Here is a 16580-nt window from a genome sequence, read left to right as displayed (position 1 = left end):
TTTACCCTAGCAAAAATAAAAATAAATTACTTACATGTCGGGCAAAAGCTTAGGGATTAATTCCACTGTGAAACAGGTGTCTTTTTGAAAGACACAGTCTGGAACAAAGTCCATGGGCAAGTGACTAACATTGAAATCCACTCTTCTTGTCTTTTTAGTATTCATCGCTTTTTTCACTGTGACTCCATGAGCAACCCATGTGAAAGTGCTTGGGTCCACGTCTTTGGAATGGTCTAGCTTAGAATCTGGCTTCAAACCACTTCTCCGTATGCACAACAAGCACTCGTCAAGATCGCATCCAATGGCCCATTCCTTAATTTGTATGAGCGGGAGAGTGAAGCTTCCTTTCCATTGAGTGGATCCATGCTCTCGATGGAAGTTCACCACCAAGTCCTCAATGATGATACTGTCCCCTTCACACACTGCTGTCTCAGCAGACTCCATATCGCACAATGGCTCCCATACTGAAATGTAGACAGCAGGGTTCAAGTATTTTCCCTTGGTACGAGATATTGCAAATTTGGAGAAAGCAGTAATGGGGCTGTGTGCATGGTCGATGCAAATCTCCAAATTGTCATTGAGGGACATCAATTGAACCGTTGGTGTCAGGTAACCTCTTGCTACCTCTGATGTAATTTGGAGCTGAAGGATGTCACCTGGTTTCAGTTGGACCTCAAGGTCAATGTAATGTTGTTCATCTGATGTGCATGGGCTAGCAGTGAGGTTAGACTTCTTACTGGGGTTTCGTTTCCAGGTATCTTCCAGTTTCTTTGTTTCTGCTCCCAATATGAGAGTCTTCATTTCCGTCCAGCTTTCGTTTTCAACTGCCTCAACAATGGCTTTCCATGTTGAAGCTGGTATCTCTGTGCAGCAGCCACTATTTGGCAGCCTTTTCATGTCTTTTCTGATTTTTACATTGGCAAATGTGTAGACTCGTTTTTTCCATTTAAGGGTCATGCACTTACTTCCTTTGTCATAAACCGGTTGGTCATCCAGTTGTAAGTCTGTATACATGATTGGTAGACTTTCTGGGAAGACGTCCTTGTCAAAAGGAAATGAAACCTCGAAACATTCACTTTCTTTGTCTGTTCGCACAATAATTGCTAGCTTTGAGACATTATGTTTCTTTACGTTCATTGCAAGGTTAATCATTTCAGCCTTTCTTTCGTAGTCATTTACAGTCTTTGTTCTCTGTTCAAACTCTTCACACAACATGTTAATCTCTCTGGGAGAATAATCAACTGGAGTCCCACAAATGAGTGTGTGCAAAAGCCGTTGCAACACAATGTCATTGTACCTTCGAATCGGTGAGGAGGCCTGTGTGTAAGACTTAAGATTCAGACTGTAGTGCCCAACCTCTGCTTTGGAAGAAGATTTGGAGCGAATGACATATGCTTTCCCTAGGCACTCTTTAAAATCTTTCAGTACTGGCATTAGCTGAGGGTGTATGTCATCCGCAGCAATCAGGTCAACTATTTTGTCTATGTCACTTCCTTCTCTGGTCGCTGCCTGGATGTCATTCCATACCTTTGTTAGCACATGAAAGCTCTTGCCATCAGCCAAATATTGGGCTTCTGCAACATTTTGATTGTGTCCAACTTTGTTCCTTACATGGAAAGATAGGGGCACAAGCTCTCTGTGTCTTTTCTTGAATTGTTCCAGCTGCTCAGGCTTAGGTGGAGCTTGACACCGCAATGGTGTGAGGTCTTGAGTACCGTCTGTGCTGGTCAAAATCTTAGATGCCTCAAAATTGAACAAGACATTTAGCTCCTCAATCATCAAATGGGCTTTTCTCTTCCCTGGTTGATTTTTATCATTTGCAGCATAAGCCCAGTCCCGAAGTCTGATCTTTCTTTGAGCTTTTGCAAAATGATAAGCCATTCTGATACTTCTTACTTCTACATCTTGATATATATGTTGATTTCTTCCACATATGATATCCTCAGTAGCTTCATAGGAAAGACTTACATTTGTCTGGATCACAGATAGCTGAAAGGTTGGTTTTCCAACTATCTCATTTGTTTCCTTGTTGACTTTCACAATCAATGAGATGACATCTCGTTGACTTGGCTTTTCGTCAAATAGAAGACTTAATTCCTTGATCAGATCTTCAGGGAACATGGGACGTTGTTCCTTTTGCAACCTGTGATATGTGGCAACCCTTTGTCTTGCCTCTTCATCTAAAATGGAACCAGGTGACACAAAACTTGCCACATCTGCGATATGAACTCCCAACTCATACTGTTCCCCCTCATCTCTGATGCTGATGGCATCGTCCAAGGCGCTGGCATTTAGTGGATCGACAGTGAAGGTAATTATTCCACAAAGATTCACTCTATCCTTACATGCATTTGACCTCCCCACTTTATCCAGGCTGCTATGAGAATCAAATGTGGTCACTTGGAATTCCTCGTTCAAAATCCTTAGTCCAACCTCCAAAGACCTTGGTTGGTCAATTGGAAGAATTTTGATCACTCTACCCAACGGAAATGTTTGACCATCTTTCCAGCATATCACCTGCACCATGAAAACGTGATTTTGTATGAGATGTTCATCAATGTCGCGATATTCGTCAATTTTCCAACCACCATCAGTGTGCTTCCATACTGTAAGCCACTTCCAATATTTCCTCAGGATCAATGTACAGATTTTGGGGCTATTTCTAACAATGGGCACCATGATCTTTCTGAGGAATTTAGATTTTTCTTTGTATTGTTCTGGATCCTCAATTGTACACACAAATACTTTTTTTGAAACTGGACCGTTGATAATGTCTACCACTCTGTGCTGTTCAGTGTCATCAGAGGATAATCTAACGACAACTTCATCTCCATTGAACGCATGGCCCAAGTTCTTCCTTCCTTTGAGGTGTATGTGTTCGGTTGGATTGTCAAATTGTATGATATATCCGGAGTTACTTGACCCCATGACCAACTGTCCATGCTTGTAATTAGCTGGTTGGCTTTTACACAACTGCAAATGGTTAGTCTTACCCATTGTTTCATTGTGTGAATATTTCACACCATCATTTGGCCCATCATCCAAATTGTCTTGATCTGAGTCTGTTTCGCACTGGTCATATTCGTCCTTTAGCTGTTGAAGGATCATATCCGTGTCATCAAAGCTCTCAGGGGGCTCAGGCCTTCGAAACCTTGCCATTTCTTCAATATCTTTTTCAAAGAAATCTTTGGTGAAATGTTTTGGTTCAAGACTGTTCTTGCGGATGCAGTGATCTATGTAACATTTCCATATTCTTGAGGATTTTCCAAAGTAACTGAGGGCAGTAGCATCTCCTACGACCACCACCAGGGACTGAGCCCTGGTCATGGCTGTGTTTAAGACGCGGGCATCATTGAACAGCTCCATGCCGGGCAAGTGAGCTGTCTTTAGGCTCTCACGTGTTTGAACAGAGGTTATTATGACTGCCCTGAATTCTTTACCTGTTGAAACACAAAGGCAAGTATAGAGGAATTAATTGTATTTCTAATCAATTTGATTCGAAATACAAATGCAAAGGAAATGATGCATTCACTTATCCATAGGTAAATATATATGTAGACTAACATCCAAAAGAAGCAAATCAAGGCTGCTTCAAAGACACTACCTTGGACATTTGCGAAATTCTCAACAAGAACCTTTTCAAGTTTTTTTCTCCAAAGTGCTGTCCTGATTATCTTAACCTAAAAGAACAAGAATGTATTATTTACGATTTTACAAGAAGTATAGAAATGTTTTTCACAGGCATGAGGAAATAATAAACTTATAATTTATTTTATCTTTCATTATCATCATTTTTTCCCTCTTGCCACACTAGTGGCCTTGGGGTGGTTGTGTCGGAACATATGCTCCAGCACTCTCCTTGCAAGCTCATATCTGATCAAAAATATAACATTTTATGTAAACTAGAAAATGCATTTCAGGACATGCAGTATTTCTGTAGTGCAAATTAAGTTTGATTAAAGCAACATAGTTTAAGATGTAAAGGAATTTTGAATGGTTTAATCAAATAAAGATTTGAACAGAGTTCAAAAGTCTAAATGGAGTAAATAATGTAAACATGCACACCATTTAAAAATAGAATAAAATAATATGAACGATTCCAAGCTAATATGAACATTCTAAAAGTGGAATGGAATCTTTAGGTAAAATAATGTGGAAGGAGTAAGGTCCAAAAATTTGTAGAGAATAAGAAAGAAAGACGGAATGAAAGAATAAAGCCTAAGAATAACAATAGTTGAGCGCTGCTTGCAGCACTCGCCTAATGAATGAAAGCACACATTTACCTGCCACCCCTCTGATAGAACACAGATGGTGCTTGGATCCCTGGCCCCCCAGGTATGGGGCCATCCTTGTAAAATGTCTTCCAGGACTTCAACAACCTTGTTAACCTCTGCATTATTAGACCATGACATTGAATGCAGGTTCAGCTGGCAGTCTCCCCGTACATGATGGAACTTGATGGAGTTGTCATTCGGCCCAGCTGGAACTGTTTTGCCACACTTTATGACTTCCCCCCTGCCAACGTAGAAGTGAGTGGATACAAACTCTACTATTTCTTTGGTCGAGCGGTAGTTTTCGTTGAACAGGATTCTACTCTTCTGGGCAACTTCACTGCTATGGCGCTGATAATAATGGAACAATCTGTTGAGAAGGGTGTAATCCGATCGTTGGTGATCGTCCACAGAGAAGAGCTTTGGTCCCATCTGCATATGATCTCCAGCTAACACAACTCTGGTGCTGGGCCCAGCTAGCCCAAGGGGGATCAGCGCTTCACACTCCAGCATCTGGGACGCCTCATCGATTAAAATGTGGGTGAAGTATCCCTCTTGCAGCTTGAGGTCATGAAAACGTTTCGCCATTGTTGTTGTTGTGATAACTACTTTGTGAGAATCGAGATCCTTCTTTGTAGGGGACAGAAAGTGGGTTCTACCCTCAGAGAGCAGGCAATATTTCAATGTGATTTCGTCAGTGTTCTTTAGAGATGAATGTCGATTTGTCTTTATTCTTATTGGCTTTATATTAGGGTCTCCACTGAAGGAATGGAAGTGATCTTTGACATACAGGTCTGCAGAGCTAAAAGAAAACGAAAAAATAGCAATTGGAAGTAAGCTGAACATCCTTCTAAATATGTCTACATAAAGAGACAATTGAAATGTAAAACAACACATTTTTATGTATGCAGTCATATACAGTATGTCCCCATAAAGTCAAAGTATCAAACGGTACATCCTCCCGAGCTTCCCTCAGGCCTTTGCTGACAATTCTATAGGAAGTGGGTTTTTCCTCATGTTATTGATACTTTTTCTACGACATTTAATAAATATGGGATATTTCCAGTAATCTCCTAATTGCAGTATGGCCGACCAATAAGGCCATTTAGTTTGAAAGACTATTAGATAATTAGATAATAACTTAACTAGATAAACAGTCAATTTGCTTTAACGTGCAATCCATTATCTTGCTTCAGAATGAGTTTTTGCTTGTGGTTCAACAAGGTACCTGTTGGTGTGGGTGCAGATCAACACTTTGTTTTGAGGATCCTGGGCAATTTCTCTGACTGCTGTTGCAAGGGTGAAGGTTTTTCCAGTCCCAAATGGTCCATAAATGAGTAGTGGTGCCACACCTCTTTTGGGATCTGACTTGCCTATAATGAAGTCAACTGCAGCCTGCTGTTTGACATTCAAGTGATGGCATCGAGGACTGTTCGAAGGCACTTCACAGTTATCAAGGTCTGGTAAGACCATGTTGGTATCTGGAAGCCGGTCTATTGCCTTGTGCATCACGCAGAAGGAAAAACGATCTAACTGAAACTGCAACTCCATTTGGTGTGTTTCACCAGTTTTGAGTTGAAGGTCTGAGCAGCATCTTTTGGAAAGTTTTAAATTGATTTTGTTATTGGCAATGTCCTTCAGTACGATGGCTTCGTAGACCTTGGAGCCGTGATCCTTTGGAAATAATGGTGCTATGAGACCAGTCTGAATGCTTCGTTTGAGCACACATCCCTCTGGAGTGTCTGGAGTGAGATTAAAAGGAGCCGAGACAGTGCCGAACAATTCTTTTGTTGACAAACTTTCGGATGTAGTCATCTCTCCACGAATTCCAATTCTACAATAAAAAATAAACATGGATATTATTTTCCCTTGGAATGTTAAACGTCAAAGTTAAGCCAGGCAATTTCCTTTCATACGAGAACACTGCAAGTTCTTAAAGGTCCAGTTGTTGTGTAAGGTGTCCTGTACTGCCCTGTATTGTATTGTATATATACTGGTCTGTACTGTGTAAGGTGTCGTGTACTGGCCTGTATTGTGAAAGGTGTCCTGTACTGGGCCCCGTTTCCCGATATCGATGGATCTTCGCTCGTAAGATCATTCTCCCGATGGATCTTGCGATCCATCGATAATTTCTTTGTCGCGTTTCCCGAAACTCCTCTTAACGTGAACGCGCATTCGCTGCACTCACGACGTCGTAGGATTGTAACTGTCTACTGACACGGTGCTGAAATGGGCTCCGTAGCAGGGGGAGACGCAGGAATGTCGCAGGAAAATTGTGTTAAAAAGGGTTAAAATATATCCCCATCAAGGACAACAGCAGAGTAGCCTACGAAAAAAATAGACTGCAATTATATGAATGCTAAAGACATTAAAACACAATTGATTAGGCTTAAACCGACATACCGGCCAAGTAATGCGCCGTGATATGTGTGACGGCTATGTTGCACAACATTGCAGCTAAGGCTGGGGTGGCTTTGCTTGAACCGGAGGACGTTGAGGACGATGACGACGAGGAAGATCGGTGTGAGGACGGCCTCCCTCATAACTACGCGGCTGGTTTTCATGCGCGTCGAAGAGTGATTGAGACTTTTTTTTAACCCCCTCCACCCTCCCACATGTCACTAAACATTCCCGTCAACGTGACCAATCCCCACCATATCCCAGCCTTTTGCCTGCTCCTTTGCTTGTTTTTTATAAAAAATTGTATTTCTTTATTTTTATTTTTTTTTAATTTTTTTAATTTAATTTTTTTTTTTACATTATTTTATGCTACGTTTTATGAGTAGCCTATGTCAGTCTGCACAAATCCCCACACTTTCTCTCACACATTTTGAGTGCCCTGCCTGCGCAAACATTTTCTGGACTGTCCCGTTTTATTTTGGCCATTTTAACATCTTTATTAATAAATTAATTAATAATCTTTATTAATTACCAAACTAAGAACATAAAGGCGCAATGCGTTTTAATAAAACGCATCCAATAGATGGAATGTCCGATGGTGACGCCACTGAGGCTATAGCTGACGATGCTCTTAGCGTCCTACGAGTACCTACGAGCACCCCTGGAGTACTCGTTAGCTACGAGCGTTTTCAAGACGTTCGTTCCCAACGATGCTTTCGGGAAACGCGGTGAAAACTCTACGATGCCCTTTCGACGCACTTCACGATCCACTTAGGCTAACGACGCTTTCGGGAAACGGGGCCCTGGTCTGTATTGTGTTAGGTTTCCTGGACTGGCCTGTATTGTGAAAACATATTAAAAAGGTGTGTAGACTGCAAAAGTAATCTCTTTTATCATAAAATATCCAAGCGGAGCAGTTCCCCATTTTCTTAACCTCTGTACTTTGAGAACATAGTGAGTCATCTCTAAGTGATGCCACTCTGTTCTCAAAGCTAAGAGGTTGCCGAGATGAGGCCGAGAAATTTGAGGGTAAACTAGAAATGAATTTACCTTGAAACAAGCTCGTTCTCTGCCTGTTCCTCTCTGTACAGGAAGTTGTGCATTTTCTCCCTGTAGTTGTCAGCATTCCACAGTGTCTGGCTGTCACACACAGGCAGACGGCCAAAAACTGTCTGGGGAGGCTTGTACTTCTTAAGTAGGTCATCTTGATCCTCCGTCCGTTCCACACATGGAATTATCACCTTGTTTTCTGGATGCCAACGTTCAAGAGGCTGTAGAGATACCCCGCAGCCCGCAATGGGTTCCTCTGTGAAAGCCTGAGAATCCGCCCCTACCGTCACCTTCAGAACTCGCAGGAGCACAGGCCTCATATCAAAGTCCAACACAAGCCACTGTTCATAGAGACCTGGAACAGCCGACGCAAAGAACACTGTGATGTTGTAGGTTTGCGAATCTGTGTTCTGGAACCTCTTCCCCAAGGAATAGGAGCAAACGCTTTCAGAAGTGATTGCATTTAGGGAAAAAGACGCTCCTGGTTGGTTCTTCAGAAGTGCCACATGCTGAAGTCGCCTCTGTGTTAACAGAAAGAGAAAATGGGAATAGACATATTTAAAAATCCTTGAATAAAGTGATAAAAAAAAATTCCCATGGGTACCTTTAGAAACCATGGGCCCATCTTGCATCCAGCGCAATTTACTTTCTACGCCCGACGCATATATCGTTGCTAGTTTGCATCTGGCGCAAAGCAGATTTTACCCCGCGGCAAACTCGCGCCACTATATTTGCGCCCAGAGTGTCGTGTCGGTGAAAAGCAGAGGCGTGTTGATACATGGTGCTATTTTACTGATTCCCTTTATTATACCGAAAAAGCAATTGCGCCACTGACCAATAAATACCTGATCTAAGTGCACTAGCGGATAGCGCAGTTGGTGTTGCTATTTTGACATACCATGGCAGGTCGGAACTGTAACATAAGCTTACACACCAGGGGCATCATTACAGAAAAAATCCTAACTTCTTATCCAAACTTAAGTTAGGGACTCAAAGATAGGAAAATTACTAATTTCCTATTACAGAAGCAGTCCCTAACCTGTTTGCCGTTTCCTATCTTATTTTTGGAATCCTATCTTATCTTAATTTAGATAATCCTAACTGTTCTTTCAATCAGATTTTTCGATCGGCAATCGTCAGGTTATGTCTGTTTCTGCACTCAGTGTGCATGAGATTGATAGAATGAGTTACTTTTAACATCAACAGAGAATGTTGAGGATTTTTGTTAATAACGGCAAGCTAGTAGCACTAGTACTACGGTCATAGCGGGTATTGGTAGAGAGAACAATAAGAGGTAGTAATAAAGTAGTAAAGTAATTCTTCCACCAAATTCAAAATCAAATCTCTTTGCAGGCGATAAAATTAAATTAAAATACAAATGTAACAAATCATTATGCAGTCTCGGTAGCCTTTTAGCCATCACATTTCTGTTGTGATGTTCCTCGTCTTCATTGTCATACAGACCTACTAGCAGTGCTGCTACCATTTTCTTCGGTTATTGACAGTTATTTTGAATTTGAGGACAGGGTGTATTGCCACCTAACTTAGGGATCCTAACTTAAGAAACTCCTAACTTACGATAGTTCTGTAATGGCTAAATTCCTATCTTAAGATAAGATAGGATTTCTTCCCAAGTTAAGTTAGGAAACCTCCTTCTGTAATATCAAAACCCCTAAATGCCTTCCTATCTCAAGATAGGATAGGATTTCAGAGTTAGGAAGTTTCTGTAATGAGGCCCCAGTAGGCTACATACAGCTGAAACATCGAAACAAAAAGCATAATTGAAATAATATGACGAAGAGCTGGATTGTGGAATTTTATTTTTCCATAGGGGCTGCATGAATGAACACTGTAGTAGGCTATGCCATGCGTTAAAGTTATAATAATAATAATAATAATAATAACAATAATAAACTCGAGCAAAGTAGGCTATATCCCAGCTTTTGAAAACAAGTCTCTTTTTTGAGTATTTGATTGTGAAAAAACAGTTTTGTGTGATTGAAAGCATGAATGAATGCGGGTGCGCGTGTGTGCGTCCATCTGTTTAAACACACGTAAACTAAACACGTAACGCATAATACAGTCCATGGCAATGTATATTAACAGGGGACACATGCATATTAGGAACACAAGTCGATAACGATAATGCATACAATACTGATAAGAAACAATGTTTATAATGTATTGCGTATATCATTAAATAGAACCACAGTTACCGCATATCATATATATCTTTTTTTTTTTTTCTTCTTTTTTTTTTACGTTAACCATGGCACCACGGACGGCAGCCTCTGTGTTTCGGTGCGCATTGTTATGTATTGTTTTGTTTGTTAATTCAGTTTTATGCAACACCCGGTGCTCTTACACAAGTCAATGAGCTTTGGACATTAGAGGAACAATTCCAGAGGATTTATTTCCAACTTTTCTGCTCCCTTACATTGGATTATTGGACATTCTTGTCCACGCAGTGAAGTGCAGGAGGAGAGGGAAACGAGCTGGAGCGCTAGTGCGTCTCCGTCAGCGCGGACATCGTACGCCGTTACCCGGATTATTTCTTTCCAACGTGCGCTCACTGTGTAATAAAATGGGTAAACTGCAGCTACTGATTGGGTAAAACAGACTTTTCTTCATCTTCTGTTTCGTGTTTCACGGAGACGTGGCTGTGTGGATCGATACCGGACTCTGCGCTGCAGCTGGCAGGCTTCCATCTGCTGAGAGCGGACCGAGATGCACAACTTTCCAGTAAATCAAAGGGTGGAGGTATCTGTTTCTTCACTAACAGTGGCTGGCGCAATGACGTTACAGTGATTCTGCAGCACTGTTTTCCTCATCTCCTGAAACTTTTGTCATAAACTGCAAACCCTTCTACTCCCCCCGTGAGTTTGCTTCATTCATTCTGGTCAGTGTTTACATCCCACCGCAGGTAAACATGCAGGAGGCACAGTGCCTGTTAGCCGACCAGATCCTGAGTGTGGATAAGGGTTGGACTCTATTCTTCTCCGGAGTTGCCAAGGGCGTGAGGCGCCGGGCGGGTGTGGGGATACTCATAAATCCCCGGCTGAGCGCCGCGGTGTTGGAGTTTACCCCGGTAGACGAGAGGGTCGCCTCCCTGCGCCTAAGGGTTGTAGGGGGGAAAACTCTGACTGTTGTTTGTGCGTATGCACCAAACAGCAGCTCAGAGTACTCGGCCTTCTTGGAGACCCTGAATGGAGTCCTGTATGGGGCTCCAGTAGGGGACTCCGTAGTTCTGCTGGGTGACTTCAACGCCCACGTGGGCAACGATGGAGACACCTGGAGAGGCGTGGTGGGGAGGAACGGCCTCCCTGATCTAAACCCGAGCGGTCGTTTGTTATTGGACTTCTGTGCTAGTCATGGATTATCCATAACAAACACCATGTTCGAACATAAGGGTGCTCATAAGTGTACCTGGTACCAGAGTACCCTAGGCCGAAGATCAATGATCGATTTTGTGATCGTGTCATCTGATCTGAGGCCGGATGTTTTGGACACTCGGGTAAAGAGAGGGGCGGAACTGTCAACCGACCACCATCTGGTTGTGAGTTGGATCAGGGAATGGGGGAAATTTCCGGATAGACCTGGTAAGCCCAAACGCGTAGTGCGGGTGAACTGGGAACGTCTGGAGGAGGCCCCCGTCCTAGGTATCTTCAACTCACACCTCCGGCTGAGTTTTTCTAGCATTCCTGTGGAGGTTGGGGGCATTGAGCCGGAGTGGGCGGTGTTCAAAGCCTCCATTGCTGAAGCTGCGGTGGCTAGCTGTGGCCTCAGGGTCTTAGGCTCCTCAAGGGGCGGTAACCCTCGGACACCGTGGTGGACACCGGTGGTCAGGGAAGCCGTCCGATTGAAGAAGGAGGCCTTCCGGGATATGATATCCTGGAGGACTCCTGACTCGGTTGCAGGGTACCGACAGGCCCGAAGGGCTGCAGCTGCTGCCGTGTCGGAGGCTAAGCAGCGGGTGTGGGAGAAGTTCGGAGAGGCCATGGAGAAGGACTTTCGGTCGGCACCAAAGTGTTTCTGGAAGACTATCCGGCACCTCAGGAGGGGGAAACGGGGAACCGTCCAAGCTGTGTACAGTAAGGATGGGACTCTGTTGACCTCAACTGAGGAGGTCGTCGGACATTGGAAGGAACACTTTGAGGAACTCCTGAATCCGAATAACATGCCCTCTATGTTGGAGGCAGAGCTCGAGGTTGATGGTGTTTCGTCGTCAATTTCCCTGGTGGAGGTCACTGAGGTAGTCAAACATCTCCGCAGTGGCAAAGCCCCAGAGTTGGTCAATGTGGCCCGGGAAAGGGAAGTCTGGGGCCCCCTGCTTGAGCTGCTCCCCCCGCGACCCGACCCCGGATAAGCGGAAGAAAATGAGATGAGATGAGTTTTGTGTGATTGAAAGCATGAATGAATGCGGGTGCGCGTGTGTGCGTCCATCTGTTTAAACACACGTAAACTAAACACATAACGCATAATACAGTCCATGGCAATGTATATTAACAGGGGACACATGCATATTAGGAACACAAGTCGATAACGATAATGCATACAATACTGATAAGAAACAATGTTTATAATGTATTGCGTATATCATTAAATAGAACCACAGTTACCGCATATCATATATATCTTCTTTTTTTTCTTCTTTTTTTTTTTCGTTAACCATGGCACCACGGACGGCAGCCTCTGTGTTTCGGTGCGCATTGTTTTGTATTGTTTTGTTTGTTAATTCAGTTTTATGCAACACCCGGTGCTCTTACACAAGTCAATGAGCTTTGGACATTAGAGGAACAATTCCAGAGGATTTATTTCCAACTTTTCTGCTCCCTTACATTGGATTATTGGACATTCTTGTCCACGCAGTGAAGCGCAGGAGGAGAAGGAAACGAGCTGGAGCGCTAGTGCGTCTCCGTCAGTGCGGACATCGTACGCCGTTACCCGGATTATTTCTTTCCAACGTGCGCTCACTGTGTAATAAAATGGGTAAACTGCAGCTACTGATTGGGTAAAACAGACTTTTCTTCATCTTCTGTTTTGTGTTTCACGGAGACGTGGCTGTGTGGATCGATACCGGACTCTGCGCTGCAGCTGGCAGGCTTCCATCTGCTGAGAGCGGACCGAGATGCACAACTTTCCAGTAAATCAAAGGGTGGAGGTATCTGTTTCTTCACTAACAGTGGCTGGCGCAATGACGTTACAGTGATTCTGCAGCACTGTTTTCCTCATCTCCTGAAACTTTTGTCATAAACTGCAAACCCTTCTACTCCCCCCGTGAGTTTGCTTCATTCATTCTGGTCAGTGTTTACATCCCACCGCAGGTAAACATGCAGGAGGCACAGTGCCTGTTAGCCGACCAGATCCTGAGTGTGGAGCAGACAAACCCGGACTCCTTAGTTATTGTTCTTGGGAACTTTAACAAAGGCAACCTCAGGCCACAAACTCCCCAAATATAATCAGTTTATTAAATGCCTGACCAGAGAGGAGAATATTCTGGATCACTGCTACACCCCAATAAGCGCGCATATCACGCCGTCCCCCGCGCTGCACTGGGCCTCTCTGACCACGTCATGGTCCACCTGATCCCCACATACAGGCAGAAACTCAAGCTCTGTAAACCTGTTGTGAGGACATCCAAGCAGTGGACCAGTGAAGCGGTGGAGAACCTTCAGGCATGTTTGGACTGCACAGACTGGGATGTGTTCAGGTCTGCCACCAACTGTCAGGACGAGTACACAGAGGCTGTGACGTCATACATCAGCTTCTGTTGTATTCCATTATGCACCAGGGTGAGTTATAACAACGACAAACCCTGGTTCACAGCAAAACTCAGAAAGCTACGGCTGCAGCAGGATGAGGCGTTTAGGAGTGGGGACAGAGAAAGGTTTATAGAGTTAAAGTACGCGTTTAGCAAGGCGGTGCGTGAAGCTAAACGTCAGTACTCTGAGAAGCTCCAACATCAGTTCTCAGCCAAAGACTCTGGATCTGTTTGAAAGGGGCTCAAGCAGATCACCAACTATAAACCAACCCCCTCTCGCTACATCAACAACCTTCGCCTTGCAAATGAGCTAAATGTGTTCTACTGTTGCTTTGATAGACAAAGGGACAGACCTGACACCATCCCCCACGACACCTTCTTCCAGCCTCATCCCACTGACTCCTCCACCACCAGCTCTACAGGACCTCCACACCTTCAATCCTCTGTGTCCCCCACCTCCCCCACCACAGTGACGACTCTCTGCCTGCAGGAGTGGGACGTCCACAGGCACTTTAAGAGTCAGAACCCCCGCAAAGCAGCCGGCCCAGACTCTGTCTCTCCATCCACCCTGAAGCACTGTGCCGACCAGCTGTCTCCAGTGTTCACGGACATCTTCAACTCCTCGCTGGAGACCTGTCACGTGCCAGCCTGCTTCAAAACCTCCACCATCATCCCCGTCCCCAAAAAACCAAGGACCACAGGACTCAATGACTACAGACCCGTCGCCCTGACCTCTGTGGTCATGAAGTCATTTGAGCGCCTTGTGCTGCCCCACCTGAAAGCCATAACCGTCCCAACCCCCTGCAGTTCGCCTACAGAGCCAACAGGTCCGTAGACGATGCAGTAAACATGGCTCTGCACTACACCCTCCAGCATCTGGACTCCCCAGGAACATATGCCAGAATCCTGTTTGTGGACTTCAGCTCTGCCTTTAATACGATCCTCCCAGCTCTGCTTCAGGTCAGGCTCTCCTAGCTCCACGTGCCCGATTCCACCTGCAGGTGGATCACAGACTTCCTGTCTGACAGGAAGCAGCATGTGAAGTTTGGGAAACATTTATCTGAATCCCAGACCATCAGCACCGGATCCCCCCAAGGCTGTGTTCTTTCCCCTCTCATACCCATCACCAATTTCTAAATTCTCATACATTTTTAAGTATCTTTCACTTTTGTTTTTAATTTATTCTATTTTATCCTATTTTTAATTGATCACTTATGTCCCTGCTTGTTTATATTGTGTTAGGGTTAGGGTGATATATATATCACTGTTTGTTCATTGTTCATTGTTATTGTCTTAAAGGGGACTTATTATACCACCAGGTGTGAGTGTGATTAGCCTTACAAGCCGTTTCGAAAATCGGCCTAATATGACATCACTAGTGGGTGTGTCCACCTAGATCTGTGCTGGATAGATGAGCAATGTTTACTTCAGTCCACTGGGTAGGCTGATAGATAGATCTATCCAGCACAGATCTAGGTGGACACACCCACTAGTGATGTCATGTTAGGCAGATTTTCGAAACGGTTTGTAAGGCTAATCACACTCACACCTGGTGGTATAATAAGTCCCCTTTAATGTATGCACCTTATTCACCAAGCCAAATTCCTGGTTGGTAGGGGTGTGACGATACACTCAGCTCACGAGACGAGACGAGACACGATATTGGGTTCACGAGAACGAGACGAGACGAGATTTTAAGAAAACTACAATGACAAATTATATGACTGGACCAACAGACTTTTATTTAACCAAGTCGCGCATGCATTTTGACATGTTTTATTATAACTCTTTACGTGCATGAAATTGAAACTAAAACTAAAATTTATAAAAGTTAAATTAAAATAAATTAAATTAAATAATTCTCTTTTTTTTAATTGCAAACAATATTATGTGCAAAACCAAATCAAAGTACCCAAAATGTACTTTGATTAAAGATATTCGTTTTCGCGGTTATTCAGCCTCTTCTTCTCCTCCGGAAAAACACGACCGCATTGCATTGTGGTATACGGGAGTAACATGTAGGCTACATCGTATGTACACTCAAATTCTGGGTATTTTAAGTGCACTATATAGTGCATGAAATTAACCACTGAGAATTCGAACACCACTACAAAATGGCGAGCACCCTAAATAGTACACTCTATCCGTGATAGGGAATGATTTCGAACACAGCTTATGGCTGCTTTCGATGCTTCCCCTGCTTCCCCTCCTTCTCCTCTTCTTTTCCTTCTCCTTCTTTAGGTTCTGGCAGGCTAGATGTAGCAAAGGCGCATTACTGCCCCCACAGGCGACAAATAGAAGTTTGGATAAATCACAAATCTCGCGAGACCGAGATCTCGTGGCACGAGATCTCGTCACACCCCTACTGGTTGGTGTAAAACCCTTCTTGTACTCAGTATTTCTGAAGTTGTGGAAGAAAACCTTTTTCCATGTGTGAATTAGGCCATATTATTTGGCCATAAACTGAGCCATTTGAAGTTTGAAATGCATGTGCATCTGTCTCATGAGAGACTGCAGACGCTGTCAAAATATCAACACGTCAGATTCAAATGCGCTCATGGCTCTGAAAGGGGATGGGAGCTGACACTCTCATTGGTTTATTGCACGTTACGCCCAAAGCACACCAACGGGTAATTAGGCTACTTCAGACCAACCCTTTTTAGTTTTGCGCCTGGCGCAAGAGTCATTTTTGCGCCTGTAGAATGGCGACATCACCATTGAACCGCCCACAAAGCTACTTGCGCTTGGCGCTTCTCACTTGCGTTCTATGTCGTATAGGCTTCGCCTTTTAAGGCAATCGCTATTTGGTTTTCCCTAGGCGCGAGCCGTAGCACTGAAAAATTTGAAATAAAAGATACAAGCGGGCGCCCGCGGACGTTCTGCTCCCATTTTCTTCAGGACGATCCTGTAGCATAACTAGATGGATACCATGGGCTGCAAGACGATCTGCATCTGCAAGACGTGTAACACGGGTTACATCTTGCCTCATGACGGCCATGAAGTGTGCGAGGGCTGCCTGGGGCATGAACATGCCCTCTTGGAGCTCTCGCCGCTCTGCCTGTGTCAGCATTGTAAGGCGCTGCCGGTGGACTACCGAC

General features: G+C 44.0%; 1 protein-coding gene across 1 annotated transcript in view; it reads right to left on the bottom strand.

Moving 5' to 3' along the window:
- The window catches only part of helz2a (helicase with zinc finger 2a), a 68245-nt gene that overhangs the window by 23413 nt on the left and 28252 nt on the right, over positions 1-16580 (bottom strand). Inside the window, exons 5-9 of the mRNA XM_060062205.1 lie at positions 7722-8242; positions 5500-6105; positions 4284-5073; positions 3605-3680; positions 35-3440 (exon numbers count right to left, since the gene is read on the bottom strand). Coding sequence (XP_059918188.1) covers positions 35-3440; positions 3605-3680; positions 4284-5073; positions 5500-6105; positions 7722-8242 — 5399 coding nt within the window. The remainder of the gene's footprint in view (positions 1-34; positions 3441-3604; positions 3681-4283; positions 5074-5499; positions 6106-7721; positions 8243-16580) is intronic.

The sequence above is a fragment of the Gadus macrocephalus genome, chromosome 1, assembly GCF_031168955.1.
Source record: "Gadus macrocephalus chromosome 1, ASM3116895v1".
NCBI lineage: Eukaryota > Metazoa > Chordata > Actinopteri > Gadiformes > Gadidae > Gadus > Gadus macrocephalus.
The sequence above is the reverse complement of the archived record's forward strand: the minus strand, read 5'-3'. Positions and strand labels throughout refer to the sequence as shown.